The sequence below is a fragment of the Aptenodytes patagonicus genome, chromosome 1, assembly GCF_965638725.1.
Source record: "Aptenodytes patagonicus chromosome 1, bAptPat1.pri.cur, whole genome shotgun sequence".
In the NCBI taxonomy this organism is placed as follows: Eukaryota; Metazoa; Chordata; class Aves; order Sphenisciformes; family Spheniscidae; genus Aptenodytes; species Aptenodytes patagonicus.
Window position 1 is genome coordinate 34,222,087 of NC_134949.1, and position 12,357 is coordinate 34,234,443.

Consider the following 12,357-nt stretch of genomic DNA (forward strand, 5'->3'; position numbering starts at 1 on the left):
CAGTTACATATGCAACAAGTGCTCTTGCAGCAATATGATGTTCATGTTTGCATAGGAAAATGGCCACATTGACTTTCATCTCTACCAATCTCCTCAAATTGTATTAATGCAGTATATTTACAGAGAAAGAATTGTAAGAATAACAATTGGTATTTCTCTAAAAGCCGTCTTCAAATACATTAGACTTCAATCCACCCACCTGATTTGGGCTTTACCTTTAGTGTCATTCCTGTTTTGCAAAAGGAAAACTAAGGTATTGAAAATTTCACTGACTTATGTAAAGTCACCAACAGAGAGGTTTGTGGTGTAGATATTCTGACTTCTGTTCTGCTGCTCTGACCGGAAGAGGAATAGTTTTCTTCTCAACATATTTTGACATAATATCTGCTGTTGGCTAGGAAGTGCTGGCAGATGTTCACATGTAGCAACACTAACATTTTGGAAGACTTCCTCCTGTTTTCTATTCATAGTTGTATCTTCCCACAAGCTACACTGGAACATTTTACAATTACTTTGCAAATCACATTTTTCCAGAAAGAAGTCCCTGCAGCTAACTAGAGCCAGATTACAGTGGCATTGAGGTGCTACCATCCACTACAACAAAGGAACATCAGGCACCTAAAAAGCTTTAAAATTCAAGACCACAGCATCTAATCCTGCTGAAGTCATAGAATCGTTTAGGTTGGAAAAGACCTTTAAGATCATCGAGTCCAACTGTTAACCTAACACTGCCAAGTCCACCACTAAACCACATCCCTGAGCACCACATCTACATGTCTTCTAAATACCTCCAGGGATGGTGACTCAATGACTTCCCTGGGCAGCCTGTTCCAATGCTTGACAACCCTTTCGGTGAAGAAATGTTTCATAATATGCAATCTAAACCTCCCCGGCACAACTTGAGGCTGTTTCCTCTTGTCCTATCGCTTGTTACTTGGGAGAAGAGACCAACACCCACCTCGCTACAACCTCCTGTCAGGTGGCTGTAGAGAGCGATGAGGTCTCCCCTCAGCCTCCTTTTCTCCAGGCTAAACAACCCCAGTTCCCTCAACTGCTCCTCATGAGACTTGTGCTCCAGACCCTTCACCAGCTTCGTTGCCCTTCTCTGGACATGCTCCAGCACCTCAATGTCCTTCTTGTAGTGAGGGGCCCAAAACTGAACACAGTATTCGAGCCTGTGCGGCCTCACCAGTGCCCAGTACAGGGGCACGATCACTTCCCTACTCCTGCTGGCCACACTATTGCTGATACAGGCCAGGATGCCATTGGCCTTCTTGGCCGCCTGGGCACACTGCCAGCTCATGTTCAGCCGGCTGTCGACCAACACCCCCAGGTCCTTTTCCACTGTGCAGCTTTCCAGCCACTCTTCCCCAAGCCTGTAGCGCTGCATGGGGTTGTTGTGACCCAGGTGTAGGACCCGGCACTTGGCCTTGTTGAATCTCATACAATTGGCCTTGACCTAAGCCAGTGGGAAGAGCTCTGTTTCTCAAGTCTGACACTTTCTGTAAGATTTGTACAATGACAGAGTGTACACAAAAAGAAAGTCCAAGTGACCACAAATTTCAAATGGCTAGAGTTATTTCTAAATCAGGAACCATATGAGGAGCAGTCTAAATGCTCTTGAATAGACTATAACAGACTAAAACTACCTTCAGAGAGTAACTGCCTACTGTGTTCTATGGCCTAGAAATATAAGTACCTTTGAAAATCAATTACGCAAAGAAGAATGTCAGAACAGCCAATTAGATGCTAAAACCCTTGTATTGAAAATTGATGCTACATCTAATTAAACAGTCAAGACTGACTTTTTGCCTAGAAACAGAAGGAAAGACTATTCTGCTTCAGCTGTATGTACAATTTTCCCATCATATATCTTTAATTGTCTGTTACCTGTTGGCAGTTCAACTTGCCACTTTCATAATTTCTTTTAAAATAAAGAACAGCATTTAGGCTTTCTGTATGTTTTAAGCATATGTAAAGTAAGCCTTTACACCAGTTGGGAACGTGGTCTATCAAAAAAGGCAACATACTAAAATGTCATAAATATGTATATAGTACAAGAAAAGACTAAGTATCTGAAGAAACCAAAAGGTGAAGGATCACAAGTTAAAGCTTCCAGAGCAAGTTCACAGATCATTTAAAGTCATTTGTGTCTAGGACTAAGGCTTTAGCTGGAATAAGGAAAAAACACATAGGCAAAAAAACAAATTTAAAGTCAGCACGTACATATATTTGAAATTCACACACTGCAAATACATACATTAAGAGGCATACATTGCAGCAATGTTCCAACAGTGTGAGCCCTAAGAGCAGAACAAAAATTACTAAGTGGACCCAGTGGTCTGATCAAGGAAGGAAATTTCTCTATTTCTAAATGCAAGTTCGAAAATGAAAATCTGTCTGCTCAGTAAGGACCCCATTTACTACAAGAAAATCAGCAGTCATCTTATGCAGTAGCAGGAAAGATACCTCTAGTCCTGCAGGGTGCTGAAGACTTCCCAAGGGATACTGAGTGACTGCAACCACCATTTAGACCCAAGTGTTTTTGTCCTTGTTATTCCCCCAATTCCTCTCAACAAAATAAAAAGGTCGGTGTGAAAATTTAAACTCCTATCTCCTTTTGTTACGACTAAACTGGTAACCCATTGGGGAACTACATACACTCATAATTATAAAGAATGAGGGAACAACTTGAAAAAATCTTTAGTAACCCAGTAATTTTTTTGTCCCAACACTGGGAAAATATACAATAAAAAAACCTTATTCTTACAAACTTCTAATCCTGTTACCACTGAAGTCAAAAGGAGTTTTGACTTCCCCCTCACTCCAACCCATTATAGCACAACAGGGCCCCAACTCAGAACCATACCTTAAAAATCACGGCTATTTAGGACACGAACCCCACAGTCGTGTTGCCATTCTAAGCAGTCGCCCCCTTCACGGAGGACCCTGTACGGCAGCCGCAAGCCCACCACGGATGTTTAAAATCAGCATGTGTCAGTGTTTCTGAACGCATATGCCCATGCGTCTCCACATTAATGTCCATAGTGACACACGCTGGCTGTACGGGGGAAGAGCACCGTTAGAGAGAGCACCTTTAAAAAAAAAGCCTTTGGCAACTATTAGCTTCTGATAAATTATCTCATTAATGCAAACATGAAAAAAGAAATTCCCTTTCCAGATCTTATCTCCCTTGAATTATAACTCGTCTATGTGGGAAACACAGCCTCTTGCCTGTTGCACTAGCAATGCTTTCAGCTCCGAGCTGAAACTCCTGGCATGACACAAGAAGCCAGCAATCAAGTCCCTCTATTTTAAAACTACAGGCTGACAAGGAGATTTGCTCTTCCTCCACCAGATGTTGAGCCATATTCCTTGCTCTTGTTTAGTCATGTTTCTAAGGAGCATTTCATCATCTTTCAGAGAAGAGATTTGCTTTTAAAGGCCATTTTTAGGCTTTTTTTTAAATTAAGAGAGTTTTTTTCCTGAAGGCATTCTTGACTCCAGCTTCATTTAAGGTATCAGTACTTTATTAAAGTGTAATTCAAAAATACATTGATAATGAGCAAGTGTAGGCAATGTAACCTATACCAATAAATTCAACCAGCCATTGAGAGTTATTTTAGTCCTTTACGAATTACAATATAAGGAAGTTTAATTATTTTTTAATAAACCTCCTAAAGGTATTTTTGAAAGATGGAACAAGACTACTATTTTATTTCTATTCCCAATATGAACAAAAGACAGTCACAAGCACTAAAAGAGACTAAAACTCATTCTTTGTTTCTCACGAGGGGTATGACACAGAACCTCACAAGGGCCGCTTTCCCTTGGTAAAAAAGGGTCGTCTTATTTTCAGCCATCTGCCTCACTCCTCCGGGGCACTTCATTTCAGCATTTTACTCGATTCACATGAAACTTTCAGTGAGCATTTCCTTAGCTGGAACTGGGGTATGTTTAGCGTTTCCCAAGTAAAGCAGAAGAGTGGGTGGTGCTATTATTCATCGCTGCACCCCACGACTCACAAAATAAGCCATCTGCCATCCCCGTTCCTGCTGTACTTTAATTAAGCGTCTACCAGTCAAAGAAAAAAAAAAGGGGTGAGAGAAAAAAAAGCGGGGGGGGGGGGAGAAGAGGAGTGGAAGAAAAGCGGGCAGGAAAGGAAAGCACCCCGGGTGCTTCAGGAGTGGGCAAACCCCTCGCTGTGGGGGGCGGGCGAGCCCCCCGTGCCCGGCGCAGGGGCCCGACCGCGGCGGCCGAAGTTGAGCGGGGTCGGGCGGGCTGGGAGCGGCCGTACCTGGGAAGAGGAAGGCTTTGCTCCCGTTGTGCAGCCCCGGCACCTGGCGCACGCCATCCGCGGAGCCTCCCAGCTGTAGCTCGGACAGCACATCGATCTGTAGCGAGGGGTCCACGCCAAAGCCTGCAACTGACCCAGAAAGTGCCGTTACCCCACCCGCCGACACTGCAACTTTCCAAGCACGCACACACGCGCCCCCCACCTGCGGCCGCCCGGGGACCAGGGCATCGCCGCCGCGGAGCTCCCCCGGCCCCGCTCCCGGGTGCCCGCCCGGCGGGTCCGGCATCCGCCTACCTGGCCCCAGGCAGAGGAGAAGGCAGAGCGTGCTCAAGCGGATGCCCGACTCCATGGTACACCGACGCGCTCAGTCCATAGTCCCCCTCCTCCGGCAGCTGCGGGTGAAAAACCTCCGGGGCAGAGGCTGGGTCCCTCCCCGCCTCTCACCGGGAGGAGCGGATCCCCCGCCGCCCCGCAGCGCGCATCACGGCGGGCGCCGCGCCGCCCCGCCGCCGGCCGGAGCACACAAAAGCGAAGGCGGGGGGCGGGCGGGCAGCGCAGCCCTCCGCCCGCGGGGAGACAATGGGGGGAGCCCGCCGGAGCCCGCCGCTGCCGTGCGAGCGAGGCCGCCGCAGCCGGGAGGCGGCGCGCCCGTGCCCCGCAGCTCCCCGCCCCGCCGCTGCCGCCAGGCGCAGCCCCTCGGCTGGAGAGCCGCCGCCGCAGCCTCCGCCCGGCTCCCGCGGGAGCGCCGGTCTCCTCCCCGCCGTCCAACGGGGCTGGCGGGAGGGGCCGCCGGTTTATGCCGCGGCCGCAGGAGCCGCCCACCGCCTCCGCCGGGCAGGGCCGGGCAGGGCCGGGCCGGGGGGAGGCACCGCCCCGCCGCCCCGTCCGCCGGGGGATCGCCGGGCGCGGAGGGGAGCGGGACCCGCCGTCGCGGGGCTCCGGGCTGGGAAGTTTGATGGGAGCCGCCGGGGAGCTTCGGCGCGGGAGGGCCGGGGGTGGCGGCGGGGAGGGCCGGGGAGGGCGGGCAGGGCCGGGCTGCCCCGCGGGAGGCAGCGGCTGGCAGCGGCCGGGCGGCGCTTGCAATGGGCCCTCGGGGCGCTCCCCTGCCTCCCGGCGGTGTGGCCTCTGCGCTTGGTTGTCGTCCACCCGTGTTGAAGTCACCGTTTGAATTCCCATCCCGAGGTAATGCCGTCCAGGCTCTGGCGAAACCTCAGCCTGGTCTTTGAGTGCGAATAAAAATAATTCGGGGGAAAAAAGAAACCAGGAGGTTTCCAGTAGTTGACTAAGGTGGGAGTGTGCGGAGACACAGCCGCTAGCACGGGGCTCTGTCAGCCGCGGGTTCCCCTTTGCCCTGTCGTGAAGGACGATTTTACAGTAACACAGAGGTCCTGTCCTCGGTTCCTGAGCAAACCCTCCTCCTCCCCGCCAGCAAGTGACATTTCTGTGCCTTACTTTGTGTGCCTATAAAGGGGGCTAAGAATAGCCTTATTCTTCCCTTTCATAGACTCCCAATGTGCAAGGCAGAAATGTCTTGTTGCCAGTATGTCAAATTCCACAGAATAAAGGATTGAGGGTTTTAATTTTTTTCCTAGTTTCACATGCATGTCGGTAAGACCCTGATGTCAACTGGTGATTCCAGTATTGTGTATTGACCTCCCCAAAATTCATCCTCTATGATCTTTACAAATAATAAAATCTTTACAAGTAACCTTTACAAATCTTTCCCAATAATAATTCCAAAGGCTAAAAGAAAGAGGGGGGGGGGGGTCCCTTTTTTTTTTTTTAAGATGACCATCGGAGTCAACGGTAAATGTCCTTTCCAGGCCAGATTAACCAACTGAGATCCCAAGCAACGTACAAAGCAAACACCTTCTTTCCTGTAAGAAAAAAAGGAGAGAGGAGTGTCTGAAGATGAAAGCAGGAAAATGCAATCCATCCCTCAGTCCAAATCCAAAATGGGCGTTAAAACGCAGTTCCAGTGTGCCCCACCACCCGTGTCACCCTCAGAAGAGCTACAGGCTTCTCTTCCAGGTGGTGGAGCAAGTACAGCCCCATGAGAGGTGCTTCTACAGCCACTTCCCATTGCAACTCGTCTGAAAACCAAAAAAGGAGTCCTGCTGCTGGTATCAGGTGTGTAACTGGTCACACAGTGTCCCTGGTGTTACATCTTGCATAGGCAGAGCAGATAGTGACATCCCACCCCCATCCTAATCAGCCGAGCACCTCTTCTGCACCAAAGCTTTGTCTCCAGCCTCTCGGTGACGTGGAACTGTGCTTCCGAACTCATGAAATCTCCTGGCTGCCAGAGCAGTCTAACAGACGATGTGTTTCCTTGGGGGAGTTAATGGACAACAGCCACACATCGGTGATTGTTTTCATGCTATTTCAATCATATTGGTTACAGATAACTGAACCAGAAGCAATTAATTTGAGAAGAAATAAGTTCAAAATCTAGAGCAATAATGGTGCATAATGAGCCCCACTGCCAGTTGAGTCAGGCACGCAAGTGAACACACCAAAAGAGGCAAACATCTGCCTTGAATTCTTTGCATCTGCCAGCAGCCAGTGACAATTTCCATTAGCTGGGGCTGCCAGAGTGGAGTAAGCATGTAAATCACGTGGAGTCCGCCTCTTTGATAATCCATTTCTTTCTCAGTAGATCTCCAGGGAGTGGCCACTCATCTTCATGTCACATACATGAAAAATGACTCAAAATGCCATCCAACCTGCTTTATCTATTCCCTTTTATCCATGTGGAGCCAGGGCAGACATTATAGACATTACAGAGAGCTGTGTTTCTGCTATGTGAGATGTCAATAGTGACATATTTCAGCTAACCAAGAAGTAAGTGAACAGCAAAATGAGAATTTCTACCAATACAAGGAATACGATATTGATCATTAGATCTTTCAAATAGTTGGCTAAACCTAATATGTATTTCTACCCATGGAATCACTTTCTGATCACTTTAGAAACATACAGTTTTGCAGTCTTTCTGGGCATGTCCTTACTCAAATCCGGGTATATGGAAATACCTAGAAGAAAATGGTTTTTATGCCTTCAGTTGGCTGGAATGCTCTTCCCTTTGATGGAAACCATGTCTTTTAGCCAAGAGATCTACATACACATCACATTGAGGCTCACCATAATGTACTCCACATATGGCAAAGGGTGACAGACCTAAGAAAGTGGTATAAGAACCACATATTGGTGAAAGCACAATGTTCCAGTGCTTTCTATATTAAGCAAGGTCTCTGTCTAAAGCAGCCCATTCCAGATACTAACCTTTAAGGCTCTCAGCAAGTTTCAAGGCTCTCCAGGGTCTAGATGTCTCAGAGGTATCTTTTTTTTTTTTTTTTTTTGGTGAGCTAAGAGAGTTCTGATCCCCACTAAGATAGTTCTGATCCCTACTAGGATAGTTCTGATCTCTACAAACATTAGAGGCAGGATTGCTCAAGGAAGCATCTACAGGAGACGAGGCTCATCTTTTGCGCTGACTATGGGACTTCTGCCGTGACTTTCTTCAGAATACCACCTGGTCATAGGTATTGCCACATCTACGGTGAAACAGCCTTCTCTTTACAAAACTCCTAGGATGAAATGACATCCTGTAATTCCACAGCAATGGATATGTCAGCAGTACCACATGTACAGTTTGTCCAAATGAAAAGGCTTTCTGAGGAGCTGACCTTGGACTCGACCACCAAATCTCCTGAAAGGGGCAATGGCCCTGGCGGTGATGTCCCTGCCTGACAGGCAGGTGAGCCCGCCATGCTTTAGTCACACTAGCAGGAGCACACTGTGTAACACAACTTTGATGCTCTGTAATACAACTGACATAAACAGTCTTCTGGTCATCAGTGTTTCAATTTCAGTTAGGTTTTTGGATTAAATAGATACCATGATATTGACACACACCCCCTCACCAAAACCCCTACTAGATCCTAAAAAATAAGTAGGTCTTCTGAATAACGACTGATATTCACAATTCTCATGCCAAATGAAGAGTTAAGGGCTGTGGTACAAGCCCCAAATTCATGAATGATTTCATTGCAAAGGGAATCCCATATTAATTACGCTCCTATTAATTATATGCTAATAAACTGAACCAAGTAAAGCTCTTTTAAAGCATGCAGATGACAATCCTGCACTGGGAAAGCATTACCTCTCTTACTGCAGCTTATCTGGGTCTATTTATTTTTAAAGAAAAACATGAATATTTTATTCACAGTAGTTTTACCCATGTATTCCTACGCCGGAACCTGGAGAGTCCATGTGAATTTAAGAAATACATAAGGAATTGTCACTGACCTACTTATAAAACACTGATGCAACTTCTTTTCTGAGATTATAGAAAACAGTCTTCCTTATATTGCAAAACACACATAGTGGTTTACTCAACATTACAGCGCTTTAATGCAGCATTTATACAGAAAAATATTTGTAAAACATGATGTTCCATAATTAATACTTTTTGAAGTGGAACAAGGAGAATAGTCTGTTGTCATAGAGAAGCAACTTTTTAATTTGAGTAAATTTGATACTGCTGGGGACGAGGGCTTTTATTAGTTACAGTCAGGGAAAATGCAGGCAAATTATGCTGCGGCAGTTTCTGTTAATACCCTTCAATGTGGACTTCTGTCTGCACCATTATATCATTATGATCCAGATTTTCCTGCTACAGAAACAGTCATGTGTAAAGACCGTACAGTTGTGTGATGTGTAAAATGCCATGTGGGACTAAGGTGAGACCACCAAACTCATTTTCACTTGTTTTCTAAATGATGGCTTCAACAGCGAGGAACAAAGCTCAGATGCTCTTCTTGAATAAACCTCAGGTGTTTATTAGATAGCTTTTTCTTGCCAGCTTCCTGACCAGATCTAGGAACTTCTCCATGGCACCCTCTCCCTCCAACACGTACATGCGTCTATTGTTTTTATAAAGCAGGCAATTTACTTTTGCTGCCTTGTTAGCCTCCTCACAGCTCCCCCCTTGCGCAGTCTTCTCTTCCTGTTTCCCCAAATGCTTTCTGCCCTTTAGCAGCTTTCCCTCACACAGGTGCTCTCTCTCTTTCCCCCTTTCTCACACACAAACGTACATGCACACCCAGTCCTTTGCTCATCGTCTCTTTGCAATTTGTCAGTTTTGCAGCTTCCCCTAGGTGAGAGCTGGTATCTGCATCAGCGTCCTGCACACAGCAAGTTTCCCGTCTCAGAAATGCACTCTGCCTTTCTGACCTGGAAAGCCTCAAAGAACTTGGGATTTAAATACAGCACTTGGCTAAGACCCAGCAGAGACTGTCAAAATGACTAAGCTACACACCCGACCATGACAGTACCAGCCCAGTTAAAATGCCTTGGCATCAAAGGCGTTCCTCTCAAGCACGCATCAGCTGAAGAGACATCACCCATTTTAGTTACAGTTATGAATGTTTCATACAGATTTGATATTGGCCCACTTGTAATTGCAAAAATTGCTTGCCATCAGAAAATAGAGCTGTGAAACAAAAGCTATAGCTATTTAAGGAACACACTTTATGTCTCTTAAAGTTTCACGTCTTCCTGGTTTTTTATAGCCGCTTCACTTGAGGATACTTCACGTCTTGCGCCTGAGGTTGCAGCTTTGGCAAGTGGACTGGTGCAGTCAGCAGTGGAGAAGCAGCACCAGGAGTGGTGGAAATTACAAGGTTGTCGTTACGGCCACATTCTTCTGGGCGCAGAAAGAAATGGAGGCAATTACACTAATGATAGGTAGAGATGAAGGTATTTTTCAGAAGTTTTCCCAAAGATTCTTGTTTGATTCAAGGGCAAGAAAGAAAGGCTGGAAGTGCAGGCTGCGCTCTCTTTTATCCAAATTTGAACCTTGAATCTTCAAAGTTGCAAGGTGCCCACATTAACCTTCCTTGCTAGAGTCTTGTTTTTTATACTAGCTTTATTTTCTTCCTCCAAGAGGGTGCACATCCCTTTGATGTAAGGTGGAAGTGATAGACTGCCCTGCTGGCAGCCTTCACACATTATGATGCCTAAAATTGTCTTTTCACAGAAAACGTCAGCTAGGAGTGCTGGCGTTGTATTTGGCGCGTGGAACCATATGAAGTAAGAAGGGGATGGTTCACGATCAGGATTTAATTATCTCAGTTCTGTCAGTCCAGACCACAATAACAATTAGGCAAGATTAGAGTTAAATTACCTTGACCTAAGTGTGCTCTGTGTTTTGATCATTTTGCCATCTGAAGTAGTATCCCCTATTAAAAAATGGATCAGCATATCCATCACAAATATTTATAACAAAACTGGCATGGAAAGACTTTAATCTGGTATGTTTTACTGTTGTAATAAAGAAAAAAGATCTACATAGCGCACACCGGAGCCAGACACTGGCTGGAGTACGAGTCCCTGAAAGAGGGCGGGTGCAATTTTTTTCTTCTTCCACCACCTAACGTAATATGGTAATTCCGTCTGCAAGTACCAAAGTAGAGAGAGGATTTCTGACAGTAGAAGACTCTCTACTGTAGAAAACAAAGGGAAAATAAAATCCAGTAGCTGAGAATCAAATCAGAACAAATCCATACTTGAAAGCAGAATTTGTTCATGACTGCAGGGGGCTCGATGAATTCTCCAGGCTTTATTTTCATTAAAAGCAGATGCCATTTTAGAGAACACGCTGTTCTTACAGGTTTGACACAGACATTAGGGGATGACATTTACAGCTTGCTGTGGTGGTCGGAGTCAGTGGAGAGATTCCAGGCAACTTTGGATCAGGGACTAGATCCAGACCCCGTCCCCAGACCCCGCTTACCTGGAAAGCATGGCAGACACTTGTGGTACCAGGCTCTGCTTTCCTTCTTGTGTGCACAAGCTGCCATATCAACAAATTCCCCAAATCCAGCACGGATAATTTCAAAGAAATCCAGTCTGCCTGGTGTGTCATGAGTGGGACTGCAGTGGAACAGAATATTACCACCTGTCATACATTCATTTAGTTTTCAGTTGAGCAAAGCCAGATTTTGGCTGTTGCATTGTAGAGAGAGGAAAAAAATAGCTTAAAACGTGCTTGTGACCTCAAAGGTACAAATTTAACAGTTCTTAGTATAGTCTAATTACTTCTTCAATATCTGGAGACAAAGTATCACAGGATCTCCTACACTGCCTGACAAATAATAGGCTTTTCAAACTTGATCTGTACAGTTTTCATACCCAAAGGCATATTTATTGGGCAAACTGAAATAGCTTCAATGATTCTATCAGTCTATCGGATAATTAAGAAGGCCTTTAAGTGGTGTAGCATTGTGTAGTAGCATTAACACATCATCAAACTCCAATTCTTAAAGGACCTTGGATTTCTACTGCCTAGAGACAAAAATGTAGAAGAAAGGCAACAACCTGGGTGGTGAGGGGCCTGTCTACACTTTGGTGCAGACACCTAAGCCGTATCAGCCTCTTCTGCTGGGAGATCTGTAAAGACTTGTTAGCTTAGATGCTGTGGTGCTGGGACACGGTGGGTGGCTTCTGGACCAGAGGAGGCAAGTTTGAATGGCGCTGCGCTCTGGCATGGCAACGTCTGGGGATTTCTGAACCCTGCTTCGCTGCACAGACTAAACATGCTCAGTGCCCGTCTCACCACATCTTCCTCCAGCTGAAGGGAGACCTCCTGACTTGCATTGTCAGGAAGAAGAAATGCATGCGGCGCCTTGGACCATGCTTCATTGGGTTAGTCCTATAGATGTAGCAAAAGAAACCCCAATTCCAAAGAGCCAGAACCAACAGTGGTAATAAATTTGATCGGCAATTCCGGAGTGTACATGTACATCATGTATTTTAAAATTTGTATCACTTTAGCATTGCTTTTTAAGCCACAAAATTAAAATTCTCCATTAATTAATATAGCTAAATCATTACTGAACATGATGCTAAATAAATTCCATTATTCCCTTTTTTGAACAAACAAAAGGAAGAGAAAGATTTGGGCCCATATTTTCTTAAAAATTAGCATCTATAGACAAATTCTAACACATATTTTGGATCTCACTCCTTGTCTCCCTAATAGCAAAAATGCATGT

General features: G+C 45.8%; 1 protein-coding gene across 1 annotated transcript in view; it reads right to left on the minus strand.

Moving 5' to 3' along the window:
* The window catches only part of NELL2 (neural EGFL like 2), a 156,061-nt gene extending 151,216 nt beyond the window's left edge, over positions 1-4,845 (minus strand). The window contains exons 1-2 of the mRNA XM_076331701.1: positions 4,592-4,845; positions 4,298-4,426 (exon numbers count right to left, since the gene is read on the minus strand). Of these exons, the coding sequence (XP_076187816.1) occupies positions 4,298-4,426; positions 4,592-4,646 (184 nt within the window). The 5' untranslated portion in view covers positions 4,647-4,845. The remainder of the gene's footprint in view (positions 1-4,297; positions 4,427-4,591) is intronic.
* Positions 4,846-12,357: the final 7,512 nt, after the last annotated feature.